The sequence below is a fragment of the Pseudorca crassidens genome, chromosome 1 (genome assembly GCF_039906515.1).
Source record: "Pseudorca crassidens isolate mPseCra1 chromosome 1, mPseCra1.hap1, whole genome shotgun sequence".
NCBI lineage: Eukaryota > Metazoa > Chordata > Mammalia > Artiodactyla > Delphinidae > Pseudorca > Pseudorca crassidens.
Window position 1 is genome coordinate 122,509,936 of NC_090296.1, and position 27,994 is coordinate 122,537,929.

At 40.5% G+C, this 27,994-nt stretch overlaps 3 protein-coding genes and 1 non-coding gene across 5 annotated transcripts in view; 1 reads left to right on the top strand and 3 right to left on the bottom strand.

Moving 5' to 3' along the window:
* PTPN9 (protein tyrosine phosphatase non-receptor type 9) overlaps window positions 1–27,994 on the bottom strand; it is an 80,171-nt gene that overhangs the window by 28,085 nt on the left and 24,092 nt on the right. For both annotated transcript variants that reach the window (XM_067754124.1, XM_067754135.1), the window contains exons 2-5: window positions 16,764–16,907; window positions 14,375–14,464; window positions 13,549–13,673; window positions 8,664–8,769 (exon numbers count right to left, since the gene is read on the bottom strand). In XM_067754124.1, coding sequence (XP_067610225.1) covers window positions 8,664–8,769; window positions 13,549–13,673; window positions 14,375–14,464; window positions 16,764–16,907 — 465 coding nt within the window. The remainder of the gene's footprint in view (window positions 1–8,663; window positions 8,770–13,548; window positions 13,674–14,374; window positions 14,465–16,763; window positions 16,908–27,994) is intronic.
* Window positions 4,348–4,442, top strand: LOC137208112 (small nucleolar RNA U13). Its single transcript, XR_010935465.1, has one exon. It is a non-coding gene; the product is annotated as a small nucleolar RNA U13 (small nucleolar RNA).
* Window positions 26,226–27,255, bottom strand: LOC137232728 (phosphatidylinositol N-acetylglucosaminyltransferase subunit Y-like). Its single transcript, XM_067755468.1, has one exon. It carries the CDS (start codon window positions 27,169–27,171, stop codon window positions 26,956–26,958), a length of 216 nt encoding a protein of 71 aa, XP_067611569.1. The 5' UTR covers window positions 27,172–27,255; the 3' UTR covers window positions 26,226–26,955.
* LOC137232694 (protein preY, mitochondrial-like) lies at window positions 27,173–27,936 on the bottom strand. Its single transcript, XM_067755328.1, has one exon. It carries the CDS (start codon window positions 27,598–27,600, stop codon window positions 27,268–27,270), a length of 333 nt encoding a protein of 110 aa, XP_067611429.1. The 5' UTR covers window positions 27,601–27,936; the 3' UTR covers window positions 27,173–27,267.

A 27,994-nucleotide genomic window follows, 5' to 3' on the forward strand; every position in this document is an offset into this window, starting at 1 on the left:
AAGGAAATATTCAATCAAGCCCAGGAAGCACAGAGAGTCCCATACAGGATAAATCCAAGGAGAAACACGCCAAGACACATATTAATCAAACTATCAAAAATTAAATACAAAGAAAGAATATTAAAAGCAGCAAGGGAAAAAAAAACAAATAACACACAAGGGAATCCCCATTAGGTAACAGCTGATCTTTCAGCAGGAACTCTGCAAGCCAGAAGGGAGTGGCAGGACATATTTAAAGTGATGAAAGAGAAAAACCTACAACCAAGATTACTCTAGGCAGCAAGGATCTCATTCAGATTCGACAGAGAAATTAAAACCTTTACAGACAAGCAAAAGCTAAGAGAATTCAGCACCGCCAAACCAGCTTTACAAAAAAAGCTAAAGGAACTTCTCTAGGCAAGAAACACAAGAGAAGGTAAAGACCTACAATAACAAACCCAAAACAATTAAGAAAATGGTAACAGGAACATACATATTGATTAACTACCTTAAATGTAAATGGATTAAATGCTCCAACCAAAAAGACACAGACTGGCTGAATAGATACAGAAACAAGACCGATAAATATGCTGTCTACAAGAGACCCACTTCAGACCTAGGGACACATACAGACTGAAAGTGAGGGGATGGAAAAAGATATTCCATGCAAATGGAAAATCAAAAGAAAGCTGGAGTAGCAATTCTCATATCAGACAAAAGAGACTTTAAAATAAAGACTATTACAAGAGACAAAGAAGGACAGTACATAATGATCAAGGGATCAATCCAAGAAGAAGATATAACAATTGTAAATATTTATGCACCCAACATAGGAGCACCTAAATACATAAGGCAAATGCTAACAGTCATAAAAGGGGAAATCAACAGTAACACAATCACAGTAGGGGACGTTAACACTCCACTTTCACCAATGGACAGATAATCCAAAATGAAAATAAATAAGGAAACACAAGCTTTAAATGATACATTAAACAAGATGGACTTAATTGACATTTATAGGACATTCCATCCAAAAACAACACAATACACTTTCTTCTCAAGTGCTCATGGAACATTCTCCAGGATAGATCGTATCTTGGGTCACAAATCAAGTCTTGGTAAATTTAAGAAAACTGAAATCGCATCAAGTATCTTTTCCGACCACAACTCTATGAGACTGGATATCAATTACAGGAAAAAAAAATCTGTAAAAAATACAAACACATGGAGGCTACACAGTACACTACTAAATAACCAAGAGATAACTGAAGAAATCAAAGAAGAAATTTAAAAATACCTAGAAACAAATGACAATGAAAACACAACAACCCAAAACCTATGGGATGCAGAAAAAGCAGATCTAAGAGGGAAGTTTATAGCAATACAAGAAACAAGAAATATCTCAAATAAACAAACTAACCTTACACCTAAAGCAATTAGAGAAAGAAGAACAAAACAAATCCCACAGTTAGCAGAAGGAAAGAAATCATAAAGATCAGAGCAGAAATAAATGAAAAAGACATGAAGGAAACAATAGCAAAGATCAAAACAACTAAAAGCTGGTTCTTTGAGAAGATAAACAAAATTGATAAACCATTAGCCAGACTCATCAAGAAAAAAGGGAGAGGACTCAAATCAATAGAATTAGAAATGAAAAAGGAGAAGTAACCATTGACACTGCAGAAATACAAAGGATCATGAGAGATTACTACAAGCAACTATATGCAAGTAAAATGAACAACCTGGAAGAAATGGACAAATTCTTAGAAAAGCACAACCTTCCGAGACTGAATCAGGAAGAAATAGAAAATATAAACAGACCAATCACAAGCACTGAAATTGAGACTGTGATTAAAAATCTTCCAACAAACAAAAGCCTAGGACCAGGTGGCTTCACAGGCGAATTCTATCAAACATTTAGAGAAGAGCTAACACCTATCCTTCTCAAACTCTTCCAAAATATAGCAGAGGGAGGAACACTCCCAAACTCATTCTACGAGGCCACCATCACCCTGATACCAAAACCAGACAAAGATGTCACAAAGAAAGAAAACTACAGGCCAATATCACTGATGAACATAGAGGCAAAAATCCTCAACAAAACAGTAGAAAACAGAATCCAACAGCACATTAAAAGGATCATACACCATGATCAAGTGGGGTTTACCTCAGGAATGCAAGGATTCTTCAATATACGCAAATCAATCAGTGTGATAAACCATATCAACAAATTGTAGGAGAAAAACCATATGATCAACTCAATAGATGCAGAAAAAGCTTTTGACAAAATTCAACACCCATTTATGATAAAAACCCTCCAGTAAGCAGGCATAGAGGGAACTTACCTCAACATAATAAAGGCTATATATGACAAACCCACAGCCAACATTGTTCTCTATGGTGAAAAACTGAAACCATTTCCTCTAAGATCAGGAAGAAGACAAGGTTGTCCACTCTCACCACTATTATTCAACATAGTTTTGGAAGTTTTAGCCACAGCAATCAGAGAAGAAAAAGAAATAAAAGGAATCCAAATCAGAAAAGAAGAAGTAAAGCTGTCACTGTTTGCAGATGACATGATACTGTACATAGAGAATCCTAAACATGCTACCAGAAAACTACTAGAGCTAATCAATGAATTTGGTAAAGTAGCAGGATACAAAATTAATGCACAGAAATCTCTTGCATTCCTATACACTAAGAACGAAAGATCAGAAACAGAAATTAAGGAAACACTCCCATTTACCATTGCAACAAAAAGAATAAAATGCCTAGGAATAAACCTACCTAAGGAGACAAAAGACCTGTATGCAGAAAACTATAAGACACTGATGAAAGAAATTAAAAATGATACAAACAGATGGAGAGATGTACCATGTTCTTGGATTGGAAGACTCAACATTGTGAAAATAACTATACTACCCAAAGCAAGCTACAGATTCAATGCAATCCTTATCAAACTACCAATGGCATTTTTCATAGAACTAGAACAAAAGATTTCACAATTTGTATGGAAACACAAAAGATGCCGAATAGCCAATGCAATCTTGAGAAAGAAAAACGGAGCTGGAGGAATCAGGTTCCCTGACTTCAGACTATACTACAAAGCTACAGTAAATCAAGACAATATGGTACTGGCACAAAAACAAGAAATTTAGATCAATGGAACAGGATAGAAAGCCCAGAGATAAACCCATGCACATATGGTCACCTTATTTTTGATAAAGGAGGCAAGAATATACAATGGAGAAAAGCCAGCCTCTTAAATAAGTGGTGCTGGGAAAACTGGACAGCTGCATGTAAAAGAGTGAAATTAGAACACTCCCTAACACCATACACAAAAATAAACTCAAAATGGATTAGAGACCTAAATGTAAGACCAGACACTATAAAACTCTAAGAGGAAAACATAAGCAGAACACTCTATGACATAAATCACAGCAAGATCCTTTTTGACCCACCTCCTAGAGAATGGAAATAAAAACAACAATAAACAAATGGGACCTTATGAAACTTAAAAGCTTTTGCACAGCAAAGGAAAACATAAACAAGACGAAAAGACAACCCTCAGAGTGGGAGAAAATATTTGCAAATGAAGTAACTGACAAAGGATTAATCTCTAAAATTTATAAGCAGCTCATGTAGCTCAGTATCAAAAAAACAAACAATCCAATCCAAAAATGGGCAGAAGACCTAAACAGGCATTCCTCCAAGATATACAGACTGCCAACAAAGAAGATATACAGACTGCCAACAAACACATGAAAGGATGTTCAACATCATTTATCTTTAGAGAAATGCAAATCAAAACAACAATGAGGTAACACCTCACACCAGTCAGAATGGCCATCAAAAAATCTACAAACAATAAATGCTGGAGAGGGTACGGAGAAAAGGGAACCCTCTTGCACTGTTGGTGGGAATGTAAATTGGTACAGCCACTATGGAGAACAGTACGGAGGTTCCTTAAGAAACTAAAAATAGAACTACCATACGACCCAGCCATCCCATTACTGGGCATATATCCTGAGAAAACCATAATTCAAAAAGAGTCACATACCACAATGTTCATTGCAGCTCTAGTTACAATAGCCAGGACATGGAAGCAACTTAAGTGTCTATCGACAGATGAATGGATAAAGAAGATGTGGCACATATATACAATGGAATATTACTCAGCCATACAAAGAAATGAAATTGAGTTATTTGTAGTGAGGTGGATGGACCTAGAGTCTGTCACACAGAATGAAGTAAGTCAGAAAAAGAAAAACAAATATTGTATGCTAACACATATATATGGAATCCAAAAAAAAAAAAAAAGGTTCTGAAAAACCTAGGGGCAGGATAGGAATAAAGATGCAGACATCGATCCTTTTGTAGTTCATAAGTGTGATGACTGGGTGTTCACACGCTTGTGTGACATGTGCCTCCTTCCAACCTTGTGGCACATTACCCGTCTGACATGAAAAAAAAAAGATGCAGACATAGAGAATGGGCTTGAGGACATGGGGAGGGGGAAGGGTAAGCTGGGACAAAGTGAGAGAGTGGCATGGACATATATACACTAACAAATGTAAAACAGATAGCTAGTGGGAAGCAGCCACATAGCTCAGCGAGATCAGCTCGGTGCCCTGTGACCACCTAGAGGGGTGGGATAGTGAGGGTGGGAGGGAGACGCAAGAGGGAGGAGATATGGGGATATATGTATATGTACAGCTGATTCACTTTGCTATAAAGCAGAAACTAACACACCATTGTAAAGCAATTATACTCCAATAAAGATGTTAAAAAAAAGAAAAAAAGAGAAAATTTATGGAACGCTGTACTGGGATGGCTGAAGGAAATAGATACCCGTATTTCTTGGTGACAGTGTAAATTTTTTTTCCACTTTTATGGAGGGTAACCTAGTAATGTATAAGAGAGATTAAGAATATTCATAATCTTTAGCCAAATAATCCATGTCTTAGAAATACCTTCTTAAAATAATTTAAAAGAAAAAGCTTAAATGATCATAATAGTATTATTTAAACCTGAAAACAATATGAATAATACAGAAAGATGGTTAGATGATTAAACTGTCTGTGATATATTAACTTACCAGGTTATTGTGACTCTGTTAAAACAGAAACAGAAAGCCTATTTTGTGGAAAGGAGGGACTATTTAGTATGCAAAACTGGAAAAAAAATTAGCTATCCATATGGAAAAAAAAGTCAGATTCCTACATCTCATACCATACTCAAAAATCAACTCCAGATGGATTAAGGTCTTAAATGACAAAAACAAAATTTTAAATTTTTAAAAGAAAATAGCTTCTCAAAAAGTTAAACATAGAACTACCACATGATCCAACAATTCCACTTCTAGGCATATACACAAAAGAACTGAAAGCAAGGACTGAAACAGATGCTGTAACACCAATGTTCATAGCACCATTATTCACAATAGCCAAAAAGTGGAAAGAACCCAACTGTTTGACAGATGAATGGATTAACAACACGTGGTATATACATACAATAAAATATTATTCAGCCTTAAAAAGGAATGAAATTCTGATACATGTTACAATATGGATGAATCTTAAAAATATTATGCTAAGTGATCAGACACAAAGGACAAATGCTGCATGATTCCACTTACATGAGGACCTAGAATAGGCAAATTCATAGCGACAGAAAGTAGAATAAAGGTTACCAGGGGCTGGGGGGCAGTGTGGGGATATATTGATTAACGGGCACAGAGTTTCTGTTTGGGATGATGAATAGTTTTGAAAATGGACAGTGGTGATGGGTTGCATTGTGAATGTACTTAATGCTACTGAATTGTACACTTAAAATGGTTAAAATGGTAAATTTTGTTATGTATATTTTACCACAATAAAAAAAAATCACTAAAAACATTAATACACATGGTGGAATCAGTGGTACAGCAGTAAAATAAAATAAAATAGCTAATTAATTTTTTCTGACTTTGGAATAGGGAAGGATTTACAATGCAAAACATATTAAGCAGAAAATAAAATACAGACTCATTTAATCATACTAAAACTAAGAACTTATGTTAGTCAAAAGGACTGTATAAAAAGTGAAAAAACAAGCTATAAACTGAGACAGTGTATGTATATACATATACACACACACAGAGAAATAGATTAGTACAAAACTACATAAATGGATGATAGGAAAATAGGTAAAAGCCATAAACAGGCACTTTGCAGCAGAAGAAAACATATATGGCCAATAAATATATGAAGGGATACTTAACCTCACTAATAAGAGAGAGGTAAGTTATACCACAAGATACCATTTTATACCCACTCGATTGGGAAAAATTAAGAAGTGTGACATTATCATGTATTGGAGAGGATGTGGAAATTTTACACATGGCAGGTGGGTACAACCACTTAGGAAAACAATTAAACACTATCTTATAAAACTGAATCTTCCCAGACCTTACGACCCAGTAATTCTACTCCTAGATGTATGCTCTAGAGCATGCATTTTCTTTTCTTTTCTTTTCTTTTTTTAATATTTATTTATTTATTTTGGCTGCACCAGGTCTTAGTTTTGGCATGCAGGATCCTTTGTTGCGGCATGTGGGTTCATAGTTGTGGCATGCGGGCTTCTTAGTTGCAGCATGTGCACTCTTAGTTGAGGTATGCATGCGGGATCTAGTTCCCCAACCAGGGATCAAACTCGGGCCCCCAGCAGTGGAAGTGCGGAGTCCTAATCACTGGACCACCAGGGAATTCCCCTAGAGCATGCATTTTCAATAGAGGTGATATCACACCCAAGGGGGTGAAATTATTCTGAGGAGAGTGGGGAATGGGAAAAACAACCCAAACATACACACTCTTTTTGTGCATAAAGCATAGATATATGTTCAGTACATCAAGATATATATATTAATACATTCAGTACATCAAGATATATACATTATATCTGTGGTATTAAAATTTCATTAGAAGAACAACAACTGGGGGTGGGGGGAGTCTAAAAAAGACTCCTTAGTGAGGCAATAATGAAAAAATGGTTGAAAACACTGCCCTAGAGATATTCTTGCACATATGCACCAGAAGACATGTATAAAAATGTTCATAGCAGCATTGTTCACAATAGCAAAAATCAGAAAATGACCCAAAGAGCCATCAAAAGAAGTAGATAAATAAACTGGTGTATTCATCAATGGATGAGGAATTAAAAGGTATAAATCCTTCACCCATCAATAAAAAGGAATGAATCAAAGCTAAATGCCACAATAGGAATTTTAGTAATACAATCACAAGTGAAGTCCCAGAAAACAACATGCAGTATAGTACTCTCTTTATATAATTTCTGTTGTAAAGCTGTAATAGTAAATAAACACTTCTAAACATCTAGTTCCACAGTACTCCCAAGTGAGGTCCTGGAACAAAGACTGCACAGACTCCTACAGGACTTCCCTGGTGGTCCAGTGGTTAAGACTCTGCGCTGCCAATGCAGGGGGCATGGGTTCAATACGTGGTGGGGGAACTAAGATCCCACATGCCACACAGTTTGGCCAAAAAAAAAAAAAAAAAAAGACTACACAGACTCCTCGATCAATGTTTTTCCAACTGCAGGTTGTCACTCAGTGGGTCCTGAAATCAATTTAGTAGGTTATGACTAACATTTTTAAAATGTTATAGAACAGAATAATCAAAATGATTGTACAGAGTAAAAGTAAAGCTTGTTTTGTGAAACTTTTTGTTTTATAAATATGTACACACACATACATACACCTGTATGCTCAAATTCTGAAATCTAAACAGCTCTGAAAGCCACTAGTTTCTTTTGTAAGTTTGGTGCAAAAATTCATGGGACAGCAAAATCTGACCTGAAATCCCATAAGCTATTTATAACCTTTGTTCTTCTCCAAAGGTTATGATATGAATAATACATTTCATTGCAGAAATATTTGATATTAAAGTGACATACAGACCATATTATCTTTTAAAGTTCAAAATATTAAATAATATCTCTGAACCTAAGAGTTTGAGGTAAGAGATTAAGAACCTATCTATGTATATAACTTTACATGTATATGTATAGTTAGTGTACATATATTGTTATTATTGTACACTAAGTTGCAATGTAAAACATATTTCTGACTAGGTTGAGACAAAAAGTCTGCAAGTTACTGGTTAGGTGACATTTTTCATAGACAATGGCCATACCTAGGCTTCATTAATTCTTATTCTACAAAACTCCCGGAAAGAGGGCTTCCCTGGTGGCACAGTGGTTGAGAGTCCACCTGCTGATGCAGGGGACACGGGTTCGTGCCCCGGTCCGGGAAGATCCCACATGCTGCGGAGCGGCTAGGCCCGTGAGCCATGGCCGCTGAGCCTGCGCGTCCGGAGCCTGTGCTCCGCAATGGGAGAGGCCACAACAGTGAGAGGCCCGCGTACCGCAAAAAAAAAAAAAACTCCCGGAAAGAGACATCCCACCTTTATGACTCAGTGTTCCTGTGTATTTTATTTTAATTCCTCCCACTTTACTTTTAAGATTGTTTCTTGTTCTGAGGAAGCAGATATTGGTCATCATTTACAGGTGACCTTTAAACTGAACACAATGTCTGAAGTTTACATCGTTCCTAAATCTCATAAAGAATAGAAAAAAATCACCCTAACCATTGAAGGGGGGTTGAAAGGGCCATTTCACAGCCTTACCTTCAGCAAGTTTAGGACTTTCTTGCCAAGATCCAGCTCAAAGTTGGCATAATTAGAACCGCACATGTCATAGATAAACACCAGTCCATTCCTCTGAGTTTCAAAGCTGTAAAGCAACCATTGAATGAAAACATTTATAAGTAATAAGATGGATGAGGTAAATTGAAAACCTGGGTCAAAACAAAGACACAGAGAATGTGGGACATATCTGGGACTGAAATAATTGCCTTCCTGAACTGGCCTGAACTTTTGTGACTGGCCTTACAAGAAGAATTTATAATAAGAAATATATATTTGGTCTTTGACCCTGTTTCCTGGCAAACTTCCTAAAACTTAGAATTTCCAGGAGTGCGAGGAAGGCATCCATTGCTATATTAATGAGGTGACTTTTAGAATGCCCTTAGATCATCTAAGGATGGGGGCTGGTTGCCAGAGGAACCAACCACATGACTAGAAAGGGTTGGGAGTTGGGACTTCCAGTCCCATCCCCCCCACACACACTCAGGAAGGGTTGTGGGGCTGGAGATTGAGCTCAGTCACCAATGGCCAATGATTTAATCAATCATGCCTTGTAATGAATGAAGCCTCCACAAAATACCAAAAGGATGAGATTTGGAGAATTTCCAAGTTGATGAACTTGGAAATTGGTAACCTATTAAAGTATAACATTTGAGTCTGTGAACCGTTCTAGCAAATTAATCGAACCCAAGGAGGGGGCACTGGAACCTCTGATCTATGGTCAGAAGCAGAGGTAACAACCTGGACTTGCCACTGGAGTCTGAAGGGGGCAGGGGACAGTCTTTTAGGACTGAGCCTTTAACCTGTGTGATCTGAGGCTATCTCCAGGTACATAGTGTCAGAGTTGAAATGAACTGCAGAACACCCAGTTTATGGGGGAGAATTGCTTGGTGGTATGGAGGGAATACCCCACATGTTGGAATTGGAATTATACTTATTGATGCATATTTATCCAGATTCATCAAGTACCAAACTCACAGGCTGAGAATGTTCCAGAGCATCTAGGTTATCAAAGTTTGAACTGTTTCCTCCTATATCTCTGAATCTGCCTATCCAAATTCTATACCATTCTATGTTCAACTCAAACGCTTCCTCTTCTATGAAGGTGCCCCTGATAATTGTCACCAAATGTACTACCATCCTTCACCCACTTGAAGCACCATAAATCTTTCTGTGGATTTTTCTTGTGGCTCTTAATGTACTCCCACCTTGTGTAGCCATCTGAGTCTCTCCTAGAGGGCCCAAACAAAAGTTTACCTCATAACCCTCAACAGTCCCCAGCACAGTCCTTGCAAACAGATACATAATAAATGGTCACAGATTTTTAATTCAGTGGGCTACAGCCCATCACTAAAAAAATACTTTAGGCCTATAGAAAACTGTAAAGCAAAATTCTAAGCTCAATGATGGTGTATCTGTCTCTTATGACTTTAATGGAGGAAGAGAATAAACCCACAAATGGCCTTTGGAAGGCATGTTAAAAAGTAGATTAAGAGGTGGTGAGCCTATTCCCAGATTGAGGTTAGGAACATGTGAAGATACAAAAAGTAGTACTCAATCCCATCTTCTTAATTCTTAAAGATTTCTCAAAGCTGCACTCTTCCACCAAGCCCGATCCTTACTGCTCCTGATCTGCACACCTAAATCGTTGTTCAGAATAAATTATTTGATTGGACTACTCACTGATGATAGCAACAGTGTTCACATTTATTTACAATTGAGAAAACTTTTTGACACAAAACACATTCTTGAAATCAGAAGTCTCAATGTTATTTTGTATCTGTATTTTTTTTTTGCATCACCTCCTGGAAGCCTCCGTATCTTCATCCTTTCAACAGAATACAAGGCGGAAGCACCTACCCATGAAGCAGCATTTCAAAAATCTCTTAAGTAGGGCTTCCCTGGTGGCGCAGTGGTTAAGAATCCGCCTGCCAATGCAGGGGACAAGGGTTCAAGCCCTGGTCCGGGAAGTTCCCACATGCCGCGGAGTAATGAAGCCCGTGCGCCACAACTACTGAGTCTGCGCTCTAGAGCCCGCGAGCCACAACTACGGACGCCCGCATGCCTAGAGTCTGTGCTCCGCAACAAGAGAAGCCAACGCAATGAGAAGCCCACGTACCGCAACGAAGAGTATCCACCACTCTCCGCAACTAGAGAAAGCCCGCATGCAGCAAGGAAAACCCAATGCAGCCAAAAATAAATTAATTAATTTAAAATATCTCTGAAGTAGACCCAAGTTTCTCCAGCAGACTTAATTTCAAATGGCCCTTAACATGATAAAGTGAGTGCTAAATCTTGTCTCCTTTTTTCATGACCCCAGAGAGACTGATTCACCAAGATCAAAGATTCTGTTCAATGAGTGGCACAGTCATTGAGTAGACTATCCAGATCTAGAGACTTCCCTTTTCTCCACAAGCTCAACAGGGGCCAAACTCAAAGAATTACAGGTTTTCCCCTCACAGCTCCAGCCTGCGGCAGGACACTAAAACAAAGAGAAGTCAGTGCCAGGGGAAATAGAATTTAATAAAAAGAAGCTATGGTGCATAATGATGCAGGTTCTATATTCATAGACCTGAAATTGCTCATCCTTTGAAGGCACATGAAATAAATACAAATGCAATAGCATTTTCACTTTTCTGGGTACAGAAGATGAGGTTTACAATAATAGCGCTAGTTCCCTACTAAGAATAATTGCTTCCCTACCCTATTGAGTTTGATTCCCGAGCTAGGATGTTACTGGGAACACCAAGATTACCACAGTCCCTGACATTTGTTTCAAAATAATCTAGGGTAAAGGGGTGGGTGAGGGGCTTTCAATGAAACAAGATTGGTTACAGATCACTTTGAAGAAGATGAATGAAAGGCATGTGAAAGTTGATGACACCACTTCCTCTCCACCATGGAGATTTGGGAATTTCCCATTATATAATGTTGAAAAGAAGGTTCCCTGCCCTCCTGGAGCTTACCATCTACCGGTAGATGAAAAAAACATTCATATAAGACAAATGACATCATAAGGCCATGTATAATTAAATATGGAATGATTGGTATTAATAATAACTGCGATTAAAGTCAGAGTAAAAAGAATTTTATGACAAGTTGGAGTGGTGAGGGAACCAGTCACAGAAGTTGGGCCTTAAAGAAAGGGGAAGATTAAGTGAAGAGGAAGGGTTTCCTCCTCTTCCATTCTGGTTCACGGTAACAAAGGAAAACAAGAACTTCTATTCATTAGTAAGAATATTTCATTCAGAAAAAAAAAGGGTTCACACTGGGCTTCCCTGGTGGCGCAGTGGTTGAGAGTCCGCCTGCCGATGCAGGGGACGCGGGTTCGTGCCCCGGTCCAGGAAGATCCCACATGCCGCGGAGCGGCTAGGCCCGTGAGCCATGGCCGCTGAGCCTGCGCATCCGGAGCCTGTGCTCCGCAACGGGAGAGACCACAACAGTGAGAGGCCCGCGTACCACAAAAAAAAAAAAAAAAAAAAAAAGGTTCACATTTACTTACCTTACATGCACCCTCTGAATAATGAGGAGTCACTGAGGGTTTTTAAGAAAGGGATGGACATCACGAGAACAAAGTTTTAATTACATTTACCTGTGTGGTATTCCTATGGGATTCAATACTCACACTAGAAAAAGCAAGCTTTGGCCACTGTCATGCCTACACAAGAGCTCCGATTCTCTAAGCTGCTCAAAGAGGAAGGCAATGCTAAATTTTCTGGTAAAAGAGCCTTCCATTCATTCCCGAGCTAAAGAAACATTTCAAAGGGAACTATACTCTAGAAATTATGCCTGAAGACCAAGCATAAGAAAGAAGAACTGAGAAATTCCACATTTCTGACTGGCTGCTGACCGCTGGCCCTCTCTCCTTAGTAACTTCTCTTTTTCAGAATAATGCTGTGTGTGTGGTTTGGATATATCTCTCACCGAACACCACCAGCAGAAGCTAAGTATATGAAAGTATTAACATTAACAAGGCAGCAACAAGTGAACTAGACAGAGAGCCCCGCTTCAGACAATCCTTTGGCTATTCCCATCCTCTAAGTCCAGAAGTATGACTGAAGTGCACAGTTGTCTCTATCTCTGGTCTTAGCCCTCGATATATCACATCTAACCCAGAGGACCAGCCAATGACATTGAGAGCAATAACAAACTGTAAATGGCAAGCACCAGGGAAAAAAGAAAGTAAAAGTGGAAGACAACATAGTAGGGTACAAATAGCTCTGACCAAGAGTGAAGAAACCAGGACCTTAGACCAGCTGGATCAATATGTGATGACTGTAAAAGAGCCACAAAACTTCTTGGGGCTTCAGTTTCTCTGTCTATAGAACAGTGATGATACTACTTATGTAAGAGCAGGGAGGGAGACATGACCTGAGTTGGTTCTTTTGGCTTATGCACCTATTTATAAAAATGATTTTGCTTAACTTATACTCTTGGACTCCTCTCTCCTGAATGTTGAGTCTCAAAATCCTCTGCATTATTCCTGTTTTACAGACAAAGAAACTGAGGTCCCACAGGGTCTTCAACATCAGGGGAGATTGATTGGAAAGAACCAGCACAGGTCATCTCACCTTCACTCCCTTTCAATAACGTCATTCTCAATACACTAAGAATTGCTAGTTAACTAGCTTTCTCAGCTTCTGTTACCCTGAAATACAGCCAAGCAGGTCAAGATGCAGAATACCCATCATCTGCATAGTACCTGGAAACATGCCAAGCTCTAAAGACATGGAATGTTTTCCATTCATAGCACTGCCCAGGGCACATTCTAGGAGCATAGTGAATGCACTGCTGAGTTTAATCAAATCAAACAGTGTCACTTTCCCATCTGGATGTAGAACACCCAAAAGATAATTTCCATGCTCACCTATCCACAGCTCTGTCTAGCAAGTAAAACAGAGCCTGAAGTACCACATGTTGGACTGACTTGTGGGGATGATGTAATCTGGCAGTGAAGAGGGCAATGGAGGCTCCTGTTGGGTCCCGAACATTCTAGAGCAAACAAAACAAGAAATATTTAGAAATCAAATAGAAAATCACAGAAATCACGAAGCCCTCTTATCCTGCACAAAGGTTTGTTATGAAGAGAATAGATGCTGATAATACTTCTCTGACTTGCATCAATTGCTCCAGAAAAGGAAGAAAGCTTTTTATCATCCCATGTCTGATTCTCAGCACCCCCTGGATTCCTTCCCCCTGTGGTAGGAAAAAACCACATTCTCTTAACTCTTCAATTACAGAGAAATTAAACAATGGTCTACACTGGCTGCCTAGCTAATTTTCCCAGGCAGGATAGCAAAGAAATAAGCAACAGGAGAAATCCATAGAATATAACAATGGTTTCTATACTCTGCCTTAAAAGTACTGCTGGATAGTTACTGGAAAGGCTGTGGTCTCTAAGTGGAGAGAGCTTGCATTAAATAAGGAAGGATGGACCTCTGACACATTTTATACCCATCCCAAAGGCCTTAACTAACCTTAATGGACCAGTGAAGAAACTTTTCTAAATGTACTGTACAACTGATTTTCAATTATTTCAATTATTACTGGAATAATTTTATGCCAAACTTCACATCTGCTCTCCACTGTTGAGACTCTCTGATTCAGGATAAGATATCTAGGAACAAAGTCCAAAGAGAACAGCTACACAAGAAAATAACAAGATACTACAAGAGGGGTTCATTAATACTCACTAAGATGGTGAATTTTCCACTAAGGATCTCAGAACGGAGAGGTTCCTCATGAGGTTTCAGCTTCACAATGCCCTCCTTCCTTCGTGTTTCCTGAAAATAAAAAAAGCAAGATGAATTAATATAAAAATACTGTACACCCATGACAGCTTTATGTAACCACCAAATCTCAGAGATAAGGGATTTTGGAAATCAGCTTACTGAATCATGAATTCCTTTGTAACCCCCCTCTAGGCCAACTGAGTGTTGTCAGAATTCTTGTCCAATGCCAGCTTATCAGCCCCTTCGGGCTTAGGTTTTTTCTTTGAATCAGTGAGAATCCTAACCCTGAAGACCAACCACTATATATCAATCATTACAGTGCAAGGTCAAAGCTCTTAAACATGCAGCAGCACTGATATTAAAATATGCACCCCAAACTGTCTGGAAACAGATATCCTAACACATCCTCCAGGCTTAGACCTCTCCTGTCTTAAATAGGAGCCATCCCTCCCCTCAATATACTCTCCAACAACAGCTACCATGAGCTCATTTTAATTCATCTTCACAGCCAGATTCTTTAAACTCATCCTCAGTTCCCTCACACTCATTCCACTGCACTCTCGTTTCCTCCCAAACTAACTATACCATCCAGAGCTCCTGCTCAATCCAATGGGCATTTTCAGTCCTCCTTCTACATGACAAGGGTGACTACTCACATTCTCTTTTTCCTGAGACATTCTCTATTTTTGACTAAAAAAAAAAAAAAATACTCTCTTGGTTTTTCTATTTCTTCAGCTACTCCTTCTAAGTCTCTTGTGGGCTTTTTTTCATTCATTTGTTCACTCATTTCACTCACTGACTCATTCATTCATTCTGTCAGTATTTGTTGAGCAACTATTATGTGCCAGGCACTCAGCTAAGTGCTAAGAACACTCTGGTGAATAAAACAAACTAGGTCTTTGTTTATATTCTTCCCCAATTCATCCCTAAAATCAAATTCAAACGCCTTCAGAGGCAAGGCAGCAAGTGAAGACAGTATGAGTGCTGGAATCACAGGAGAGTGCATGCCTTACATAAAGCATTCAAACTTAACTTTAAAAAACAACACTGGACCAAAGAAAGCAAAAGGTCTGAAATGAAGTTCTGCCCTACACATCTCCCTATTCCTCACACTCTCCCAGGATGACCTCACCCATTCTCATGGCTCCAATATTCACCTCCAATATTCTACTTTGGTCACTCTGAAATCACTACTTCCAGTCCAGCCTTCTTTTCCCAACCCTAGACTCACATCCCAACTGCTTAGAGGACATGTCTATTTGGATATCCCATTGGCACTTCAACCTTAACACGGCCAAACTGAACTCATGACCTACTCTCTCCACGTACCTGTACCCATTCAGTGTCTCTTAATTAGTGAATGCCACCACCATTTACCACCCTGCCACCCAAGTCAGAGACCTGGAATTCTCCACTTCCCTTGCCTCACACTAGTTTAATAAGCAACTCTGTCCTATCAATTTTACTTCTAGAATCTGACCACTTTTTCTCTATCTCCCTGACACTACATTTAATGACACCACAATCATCTCTCTCCTAGTAAGTACAACAGCCTTATAATTGGTCTGTCTCCAGTATAGCCCTTCTGGTCCATCCTCTAAATCACAGTGAAAATAATCTTTCAGAAAGCAAATCTGATCAAGGCATTCTGTTGTTTATACCTTCAATGAATTTCTCTGCCCTTAAGAAAAAGCAGATACTCTCTGATCTGGCCTTGTTTACCTGCTGCTCAATCTCTTGCCATGCCCCCTTCTCGCACTCAGCATTTCTGATCAGCTCAATTTGTCTCCTGCCACTAGGCATCTGAACTTGCTGTTCTCTCTGCCATACTCCCCTACTGTCTGATTCCTACTCATTCTTCTACTCTTAATTTAGAAGTCATTTCCTTCAGGAAAGCTTCCTTGACCCTCTTAATTAAATGTGCTTTCCACAGAACCCAGCACTGTCGTATCATAACATTTCTATAATTGTTTATTTACTCTCTTTCTAAATAGTAATCTCTGCACTGGGAACATAGTAGATATACAATAAATATCTGTTGAATAAATGAATGAATATTGAACAAGATGACCCACAAAATGGGTGTAAGTGAGCTTTAGTTTTAAACTCTTAAATTAATCCTAGTGCCTCTTATCTCAGTCTCCTTTTTTTTTTTTTTTTAAATTTATTTAGGGAGCTTCTAAGTATCTTCAGAAGGATTTTCTCACTCCAAGGTAGGGCTCTTAGATACTGATCCACTTTTTTTTTAATGGGAGTGGGGAGAACCACTGTTTGTGTAGACTGTGGCAGAAACAACAGCAACATAGAGAACCCAGGTGCCACATGGCAGGTCCATCCCTGAGGTACATACTCTGTAGGAGTGAAACAACTCTATGGCACGGAGCACATCAAACTTCCGGGCCATGAGGAACTTGACGGCCACATTCCAAGAGAGGGGGGAAACGTTGTACTGAACTGTCCACTTGTTAATCTCTTCAAGAAACTGCTTGGTGGCCTGTTTGACAAAGAAAGTAAAGATAGTTATTAGTGCATATATTTACAGAAACAAAAAAATAAGCAAGAAAAAAAATAAACTTTCCCCAAGCAAGTTTGAACCCAAAGTTTACTAGACGGAACAGGGAAAACAAAAGTTGGAAACAGATCTGAAACCAGAAATTGTTAAATTTCATACAACTCAATGAGGCCAGAAGCCAGAGCCAGGTCCAGAGAGCAGGGCTTAGCACAGGAATGTATGAAGAAATATAATGAGGGGAAGATCAAGGCTCCCAAATATGATGCAAATTACTGGCCCCAAAGCAAAAAAAAAAAAAAAAAAAACACAGCAGAGTTTGTTTTTTGTTGTTGTTTTTTTTTAAGGCTAAAAAAAAAGTGGATGGGCCCTCTGAAGAGTTATTGCCTAACGCACAGTGTAGTATAGCAGTCTCAGCTGCTGTTTTGGTCCCGTGAGCCAGTCACACAAAGTAAAACAATCAGAAAATGGTTTTAGTTCTGAAATTAGCAATACTGTTGAGAGCAGCAAAATGATTAGAAGAATTTAACAAATGTAAAGGCCAACTGCTCTTTGCACTGACTGACCCCACAGGACCTCTTTGTGCTTCATATGGCAGCCCCCAAAACTGGACACCAGTGCCCAGAGGGTCATTAACAGCTCCTCTGGATAGTGGTTTGGGAGAGGGGTGTGAGGGTAGAGAACCTACTACTGGGGGAAGAGTGGGAATTTTCATTTTTACTGTTTAATCCCAAGCTGATAAGATGCATATTTCCATAATTATTCCTATCTCTTGATTAATCCATGCTCTTTTATACTCTCTCACCCTATTTCTCCTTACATTTTAACCAGCCTCCGCTCTAACCAAACCACCCTTCTGTTTCTTCATTTTAGAATAGGATTTTTTTGCATGCATTTTCTAAATTGCTAAACGTTTTCTGCATGGTTATTTTTTCCCTTCCAATCAGAAACGTTTCTCACTTATTGGTCCAAAATGTGATCAACTTGATGAGAATTCTGAAATTTAATTGATCAACCAACCAACCCCTCAGTTAAGATGTATTTATTAAACTATTGTGGGGACTTCCCTGGTGGTCCAGTCAGTAGGACTCTGCGTTCCCAATGCAGAGGGCCTGGGTTCGATCCCTGGTCAGAGAACTAGATCCCACGTGCATGCCACAACTAAGAGTCCACATGCCGCAATGAAGATCCCGCCTGTCGCAATGAAGATCCGGTGCAGCCAAAATAAATAAATATTTTTTAAAAAATAAACTATTGTGTATTTAACTATTTGTTAATATCTGTGCTACATATAAGGAATACAAAAAAATGTTTCAAGAGGTGTAAGATCAACCTACTATGTGACCGTGGTCTCTAATATTTCTTTACTTTTTAAAAATATTTGTTTATTTATTTATTTTGGCTGCACCGGGTCTTAGTTGCAGTACACGGGATCTTTTTTCGTTGCGGTATGTGGGATCTTTTTTTAGTTGTGGCATGGGGGCTTCTCAGTTGCAGCACATGAACTCTTAGTTGTGGCATGCGAACTCTTAGTTGCGGCATGCATGCGGGATCTAGTTCCCCGACCAGGGATTGAACCCAGGCCCCCTGTATTGGGAGCAGGGAGTCTTACCCACTGAACCACCAGGGAAGTCCCAGTCTCTAATTTTTCAATTCAAAAACAGGGGAGAGGACTTCCCCGGTGGTCCACTGGTTAAGACTCCACGCTTCCACTGCAGGGGGCATGGGTTTGATCCCTGGTCTGGGAAGTTCCACATGCCACATGGTGTGGCCAAAAAAAAAAAAAAAAAAAAAAACAGGGGAGAAAGGGTAACAGGAATGACCTACTTCAGAGTCTTGGCAACAAGTCCTACCTTGCAAATACAATCCAAATTGCTACATACGTGTTTAAATAACTAGCAAACTAGAATCCCAGGAGGGTCAGCAGTACCTCATATAACAGAGCACCTGATTCATTCCCCCAATTTCTAGGAAAGGATAAAGGCACTTTACAAACCAGGGTAAAATCTAAGAGGCCTGGGGCTGCACCTGAGCTTCAGAACCCTCCAACTGAGGCAACATACCTCACATCAACTGGAAAAGGAGAGAACCAGCAAAACTAATCAGGCAAAGTGCATAAAGAGAGCCAAGAAATAAAGGCTATGAAGAAAAGCTTTCAGACGATCACTTTGGCCCAGAACCAGTTACAGTCAGACCAGAGAAATGAGTCCCAGAGAAGACAACAGGACAAACTTAGAATGCTCCACCAGAAAACAGTTGGAGTTGCCTCTGTGGGGTGAGTGGCCAGCATCAGAATGAGGAAAGACGGAAGGGAAAAGAAGCCGGCACAGAAAGATCCCAGAAACAAAAGTGTGGCAAGTCCGGAAGGTCCTAGGAGATTTTGTAAAGGCTATTTGTTTAATTAACATATCATCTTCTCAAGCCAGCTCTCTCCTGGGCATCTCTGAAGCTGCCTGTAGAGTAAAACACCAGAATAACAGAATATCTTTTTCCCCTTTTTCTAATAAAAACAATCAAAAGACAAAACAATATGCAGGTGGGAGGGGGAAATATAGTTAAATGACCAGGAGGTGATATGAAATCCAACTATTAAGATGATTTTTCATTTCTCATAAATAAGCCACACCCCAACAAGAGTCACACAGGTTTCACACACTTCCTTCCAGGTACATATTGGCTTCCTTCTCATTAAACTCAGTTCCTTCAAGGTTCTTAATGTCCTGTAGCTCCCAAGAGCTGCTGCCTTGAGCTGACCTCTGTCCCCCGCTGGTCAGGATGTTGTTCTTGGCTTTAAGCATGGGAACAATTCCTCCAGATTTGGCAGGACTAGGCCTTGCATGAAGAGAGTCCAGTGTACTATAAACAGTGATGTGATATTTACGGATACAAATACACTCATACATCGCCTGCTATGTTCAGCCTCATTCTCTCTCTCCTGCATGCCCATTCCTCTGGTCAAAGAGGTGAGCCTCTTAGACAAGCTAGAAAGATGGTCTCATCTTCCACAGCCCCTCTCTAAACAGTTCATCAGGTCTCTCCCTCCGTCTACACAAGGGTTTGGCACAGCCACGAAGTACAGACCAATTTGTGGTTCTGTTTGTTACCAGAAAAACAAGCCCCAGATATTTTAATGAGCGATACACTCTTCAGAAGGGATCACTGAAATTCCTGAAATTAATATTCAGTGTATTTCCTGGTGAAAGAAAGAATGAGCCAAATGGTTAAGTCACAGCTTACAAAATACTTCAGATCAAGGTGAATAATTTGAAGCTATCTAGGCTTATGAGTAATCACAAGTTGTTCACACCTGGCAACAAAGGCGTGGTCACAGTTCAAACAGCTTTGGTCTTCCTTTGGGAAAAGGTCCGAACTGATGTACAGAAAAACTAACATTATCACTTACAACCCTCCTCAACCAGCTTGTTAGGTATGGGTAAGATTTGTTACAGCATAGTCAAAGCTTACTGTAATTGCATACTTCTCCCACAATCATGTTTAAATTGATAAAAACAAGTTTCTTGACTAAGAAACCAGAGAACCACTATAAAATGGCTGAGAAATCTGTCAGTTAAGTGATTACACCCTGGACACTATCTACTGGTGTTGTATGGTATAGGAGAGAATAAAACCAACAACATAATCTTCATGTTATATTAAGCTCCCAAGAGCAGCTATAATTTTCAGATGAACTCTAGGCAAGGGGCCAGCAACCCAAAAGGTCCAGAAGAATGAGCTGGCACCCTTGGTTCCACAGTTAGTACCTAAAATTCTGTATTCCAAGACAATGTGGGCAAGAGTGAAACCTATTCTTGAAATAAAGTCCTGGGATGTCAGCCATCTAACCACCAAGAAACAAGTCTAGCAGTGTAGTGGGTTTGGGAGTCAGAAAGAACCCATCCTCTCACTCACTCCTGTATGATCTGGGCAAGTCACTTAACCTCTCTGAGCCTCTATTTCTTCATGAAAAGATAAGGCTTGAACAAGACAACAGATAAGAAGCATTCACCACACTACCTGGCACTTGGTAGGCAGTCTCTGAATGGATGTTCATTCTTTCTTCTTTTTTTTTTTTTTAATTTATTTATTTTTGGCTGCATTGGGTCTTCGTTGCTGTTCGCGGGCTTTCTCTAGTTGCAGCGAGAGGTGGCTACTCTTTGTTGAGGTGCGTGGGCTTCTCATTGCAGTGGCTTCTCTTGTTGCAGAGCACGGGCTCTAGGCGCACAGGCTTCAGTAGTTGTGGCTCGCGCGCTCTAGAGCACAGGCTCAGTAGTTGTGGCGCACAGGCTTTGTTGCTCCACAGCATGTGGGATCTTCCTGGGCCAGGGCTCGAACCCATGTCCCCTGCATTGGCAGGTGGATTCTTAACCACTGCGCCACCAGGGAAGCCCATTCTCTTTTTTTCTTAACTCCAGTCATTTCACACTAAAACTTCTTTCAACAGAGAGTTCCTCAAAATCAAGTGACCTTTGTTGTTTCTCTTTAACCTGTAGCAATTCAATCTCTCTAATCCATTTTATCCAAAAGCATAAATTTAAATTAGAAACTTCCAATATGTGTTAAACTGTAATACAAAAGTCTCTAAAGGATCAACTTATCCTCATTCAGGGCTCTGTGGCAACATAGGAAAAGCTAGGTCCAGAAGTATTTATACCCCATAGCACAGGGAGATCAGCTTGGTGCTTTGTGACCGCCTGGAGGGGTGGGATAGGCAGGGTGGGAGGGAGGGAGATGCAAGAGGGAAGAGATATGGGAACATATGTATACGTATAACTGATTCACTTTGTTATAAAGCAGAAACTAACACACCATCGTAAAGCAATTATACTCCAATAAAGATGTAAAAACAAACAAACAAACAAAAAGAAGTATTTATACCCTTGCTCCCAACTCTCAATGCTTTTGTCCCTACACTGGCAGCTCTGGAGATTAACACTGACATCCTGAGCACTAATCCTTTTTAACAGCATCAAACTGACTTGAGAGTATTTCTCATCATAATACAGGAACAATTTTGCTCAGGACAAACACCATGCAAAAAATGCAATCAGTCACCCTGCACTGAATACCTAAATAAGGAAAGTGATTCAATATAAGACTCAGTGTCTGCCTTTTAACAAATGTGAGGTTACCTCCGTATTTCAGCAAATATGCCATTTCCCCATTAATTTCAGTGACAGATGCATTAGTAAATTACCTTCCTCTTATGCCTGTTTTCCCACCTTTCCTTCATTGTGAATTTTCTTGTAATGTCTAGTAATCCCTTTAGTCCACATCAATCTGCCAGGAAACAGAATCTGAGCTAAAATACACTAGCTTGCTATAAGGCAGCAAGGTGAAGTTTGCTGAATTTTCAACCTAAAAACTACGCTCTTGGGACTTCCCTGGTGGTTGCAGTGGTTAAGAATCTGCCTGCCAATGCAGGGGACACAGGTTCAATCCCTGGTCCAGGAGAATCTCACATGCTGCGGAGCAACTAAGCCCGTGTGCCACAACTACTGAGCCTGCGCTCTGGAGCCTGCGAGCCACAACTACAGAGCCTGCATGTGCCGCAACTACTGAAGCCCGCGTGCCTAGAACCCATGCTCTGCAACAAGAGAAGCCACCACGATGAGAAGCCCGCGCACTGCAATGAAGAGTAGCCCCCGCTCCCCACTACTAGAGAAAGCCTGTGTGCAGCAATGAAGACCCAACACAGCCAAAAATAAAATTATTTTTTAATTAATTAATTAATTTTAAAAAGAGCCAGGGGCTTTCCTAGTGGTGCAGTGGTTAAGAATCCGCCTGCCAATGGAGGGGACATGGGTTCAAGCCCTGGTCTGGGAAGATCCCACATGCCACAGAGCAACTAAGCCCGTGCGCCACAACTACTGAGCCTGCGTGCCTAGAGCCCATGCTCCTCAACAAGAGAAGCCACCACAATGAGAAGCCCGCACACCGCAACAAAGAGTAGCCCCCGATCGCCGCAACTGGAGAAAGCCCATACACAGCAACAAAGATCCAACACAGCCAAAAATAAAATAAATAAAATTAAAAAAAAAAAAGAGCCAGTGCTGGGACTTTCCTGGTGGTCCAGTGGTAAAGAATCCGCCTTCCAATGCAGGGGACACGGGTTCGATCCCTGGTTAGGGAACTAAGATCCCATACACCAGGGGGACAACTAAAGCCCACATATCACAACTACTGAACTCGCGTGCCTCAACTAGAGCCCACATGCTGCAAATTACAGAGCCCTCATGCTCTGGAACCTGTGGGCCACAACTAGAGAACTACAGGCCACAACTAGAGAGAAGTCCACGCACCACAACAAAGAGCCCAAGCACCACAACGAAAAAAGGCACGCGGGTGCCTCAAAGAAGATTCCGCGTGCCACAACTAAGACCCGATGCAGCCTAAAATAAATAAAAGAGCCAGTGCTTGCTTTCTTTTTCTTTTATTATTATTTTATTGCCTTATATCTGAGGTTTACAACAGTGCTTGGCACTCAGCAAAAATACTTGAATAATTAATAACAAGTAAAGGATGGATAAGCAATTCTTCAAAGAAACTCAACTGGCCAATAAAGTTACAGAAAATATTCAACCTCATTAGTAATCATGGAAATGTAACCAAAACCAGCCAACGTTCCCTTCCACCCCGCTCAATGCTACTACCTAGTGTTGGTGAGGGTTCAGCAAAGGCACTCAAGCAGTCACTAAAAGACTATAAAAAACAGCATATTCTTTGACCCCGCAATTCCACTCCCAGAAAAATAACCTAGATCTGTGAACATTTTCATCAATAAGGATAATTAACAAAACAGTACAAATCACCTCAAAATATAAATTGGTGAAACAATGGTAGTACACAGAATGTAACATTAAGATGAAAAAATGCTCATTAAACATTAACACAGATCATTAACAAATAGGTAACAACAGAATCTCATTTTCATTTCTTAAAGTCTGAATACATAAAAATATGAAAATGTTTGCAGTAGTTATTACCACCACTAAGTGTTAAGATGAACACTCTGAAATCTTGGTGTTTTCCTGTATTTCCCCAGTTTTTCCTTACAATAAACATGCGTTACTTTTGTAGTCAGAAAAAAGGGGAGGGGAAGGTTTGGGAGTAAATTTGACAAATCAATTTTGAAGTGCTGAGTCCCTAGCAAAGTATTCTCCCCCAAGACTGCCACCCTTAAACCTTAGTAACTCTGCTACTAATTCAAATCACTATAACAGTGGTGCTGTTTGGGCACCCAAACTTTAAATGAAGCTAGAGGTGGAGCAATATTAAATTCAGCACTTCTAACTGCTGGAGTAACCACTCTGCTCGATCCCAGCTCTACAACTTACTAGCTCTGTGCTGTTTCCTTATCTGTTAAAAGTGATGAGTACCCTGCTCATAGGAACGTTGAGGTTTAAATGAATTAATGTTTCATTGATAATAGAACCCAACATATGTAAGCCTTACATGTAAGAGCCAGTGCTTTCTTTTTTTAATTAATTATTTATTTATTTTTGGCCACATTGGGTCTTCGTTGCTGCGCGTGGGCTTTCTCTAGTTGCGGCGAGCAGGGGCTACTCTTCGTTGAGGTGCACAGGCTTCTCATTGCAGTGGCTTCTCTTGTTGCAGAGCACAGGCTCTAGGTGTGTGGGCTTCAGTAGTTGTGGCTTGCAGGCTCTAGAGCGCAGCCTCAGTAGTCATGGCACATGGGCTCTAGGCGTGTGGGCTTCAGTAGTTGTGGCTTGCAGGCTCTAGAGCGCAGGCTCAGTAGTCATGGCACACGGACTTAGTTGCTCTTCGACGTGTGGGATCTTTCCAGACCAGGGCTCGAACTCATGTCCCCTGCATTGGCAGGTGGATTCTTAACCACTGCGCCACCAGGGAAGTCCCCAGTGCTTTCTTAAATAGGGTTTTACTGCATCTTGGAAGGAAAAAGTTTTAAGAAAAACTTTCTGATTTTATTTCATAACTTCTGTTATGAAATAATGTAAGAAAATCTGTCAAAAAAAAAAAAAAAAAGGAAGCGGTCAGCCAGCGGGTGCCTCCAGGACTGAACGGCTGAGGGTGGGCTGCCGTCAGTCTCTGCAGGCTGGGCCAGGCCTCCTGAGAGTCTAAGGTGGTCCACTGTGTATAAGCATTGGTGGTCCTACACAGGTCACCATGCAGAACGCCATGAGTTAGAAGCTGGGGGACGGAGGGCTTAGAGATGCTTGAGGGACATCCTTAACCTACATGAAATGTTGGAGGTTGAGGTGAAAAATATGGCTTTGATATCTTCATGGAAGACTGCATTATTTCAGGACTTCCCTGGTGGTCCAGTGATTAAGAATCCACCTTCCCATGCAGGGGATGTGGGTTCGATCCTTGGTCGGGGAACTAAGATCCCACATGCCTTGGGGCAACTAAGCCCACGCACTGCAAGTACTGAGCCCACGCGCCACAACTAGAGAGAAGACCATGTGTCACAACGAAACATCCTGCATGCTGCAATGAAGATCCCACATGCTGCAACTAAGACCCGACGCAGCCAAATAAATAAATAAATGTTTTTTTAAAAAAGACTGCATTATTTCAATCCTGAATCTGGTTCAGTTCCCTTATTGACTTATTACTATATTTTAAAATGTTTGTTTAATTAAAAAAAAAAAAAGGAAAAGGTCAACCAAAAATCCCATCACCCTACAGCTGTTTTCATGTTTTAATCATTTAAAAGTGGACTTCCCTGGTGGCGCAGTGGTTAAGAATCCGCCTGCCAGTGCAGGGAACACAGGTTCGAGCCCTGGTCTGGGAAGATCCCACATGCCGCAGAGCAACTAAGCCAATGCGCCACAACTACTGAGCCTGCGCTCTAGAGCCCACGAGCCACAACTACTGAAGCCGGCACACCTAGAGCCCGTGCTCCGCAACAAGAGAAGCCACTGCAATGAGAAGCCCACGCATCGCAATGAAGAGTAGCCCCCGCTTGCCGCAACTACAGAAAGCCCGCGAACAGCAACGAAAACCCAACACAGCCAAAAATAAATTAATTAATTAATTAAAAAATAATAATAATTTAAAAGTTAAAGTCAACAGAAAAATACTAATAGATATATACTTTTCTAAGTTTATGTCCCCACAACCACACACACCCCCCTCACACACACACACACACGCATCTTGGGGGAAGGGAAGAAGAAAGAGGGACTATTCAAGTAGACATTGTTTTAGTGCAGAGACTTGTTTCCTCTCTGGCAACCTTCCATGACTAGTAGCAGTAGTATCCCCCTTCAAGGCAAGAGCACAGCAGAGCTCTTTCAGGCATCCACTCATGTAGTCAGTCAAGCATTCACAAGTATTTGCTGAGGGCCTACTCTATGCTAAGCAGTACAGTAGCTGTTGAGGAGACATAATTTAGAGAGAGAAAGACCCATTCTGAGCAGGTTACAGTCATTTAAACATGGAGACATGTATAAATGGATCAGCATCATATAATTTGATAAGTTCTAAGACAGATCTATGAACAGAGTACTATGGGATTCAAACTCTCTACGAGAATTAAAAACAAATCTTTTTTTTTTTGGCAAATACATGAAATTTCCATTTTATTACAGTTTTATACCACATTAGTTCAAATGCATTTCTCTACAACTACTCCAACAGAGCTCCTCTAGAATTACTTCAGTCATCCTTAACATGTGACTTTACCAGACTTTGAATGTAAAATAAACATATAAAATTTCAAATTAGTAACTTTTAATTATGAATGGGATAAGGAATAAAGCCATCAGATGATGTCTGGGGCTATTAACTTCCAACAAGACACTTTGTTGAAATGTTTCTTCTGATACCCCAGGTATAAATGAGAACCTTCAAAAAACAAGGGAAGACCAAAGTACAATAAAGAAGCCTCTGCAGCTTAAGCCTCCCCTAGTCCTAAACCTCTGACAGAAGCCAGGCAAAGCATCTTTCGTGCAAATTAAGTGGGTGTCCAGTATTTCCATGTAGTTGGGCTTTCAGAGATAGACACTCAAGCATATCACGAGGATACACCATCTTGGCTCTGGTTGTATTAATTATGCCTGAAGAGTTTAATACCCATCCAAGTCCAAAGGTGGAAGAACACATAAACGGGTATGATAATCGGCAAGAGCAGACTGTAAAAGCACAGGCTGGTTGTGCTAGTGCAGCCCTGTGGGAAGTTTTCTTCCACAGAGGACGAGTATAACAGTCCTGCTAAAGAGACCAATGGAATAAGGACAGTCAACGCAGGAAGAGACAGAAACATTCTTTTCCTCCACTTATTACCCGTCACTCCGACTTTTTAAAAGGTGGATGGTATTTAGAAAATTTAGTTGTGTGTGTTGTTATTTTTAAGTATGATCTAATGCTGCTCCATTTCTTCTTGCTTCTTATTTTGATGTGTCATCCTGGCTGCCTGTGGTATCATATTAGGAATCCCATCAATAATTGGATAGGCTATTCCTAACTCTTCGTTAATCAATTCATTTGTCGATGCTTCATATCTGAGCAGCTTCTTGGAGAGCGGGCACACCAGGAACTCCAGCAGCGCTGGGTCGAAGGCGCGGGGAGGTTTCCTTGTCCTCTCGCTCTTGTCTGTGGACAACATGTGCAGATACCTCTGGGCGACCGCAGATGGCTGTGTACGTGTCCCCCACAGCGCTGAGGCGAGCCGGCCGCACACTCCGCTCAGCATGTTCTGGCCAACAACAAATCTTTTTAAAAGAGTGCCTTGAAGGATGAATAGAAATTTGCCAGGAAGAGACAAGAATTCTCTTTAGAGAAAACAAAATGTGTAAAGGCAGAGTCATGAAAGAACAGGGATTACTGGGGGATACAGTGTAGCCAGTGTGTCCAGTGTATATGACAGAGAATGGTGGGATATGAGCTGACATGGAGGCTGAGCCACACAGGAAAGGCCCATGATCCTATACACATGAAGGACTCAACAGAGACTTTTTTTTTTTCTGGCTGTGTTGGGTCTTCGTTTCTGCACGCGGGCTTTCTCTAGTTGCAACGAGCAGGGGCTACTCTTCGTTGCGGTACAGGGTCTTCTCATTGCGGTGGCATCCCTTTGTTGCGGAGCACAG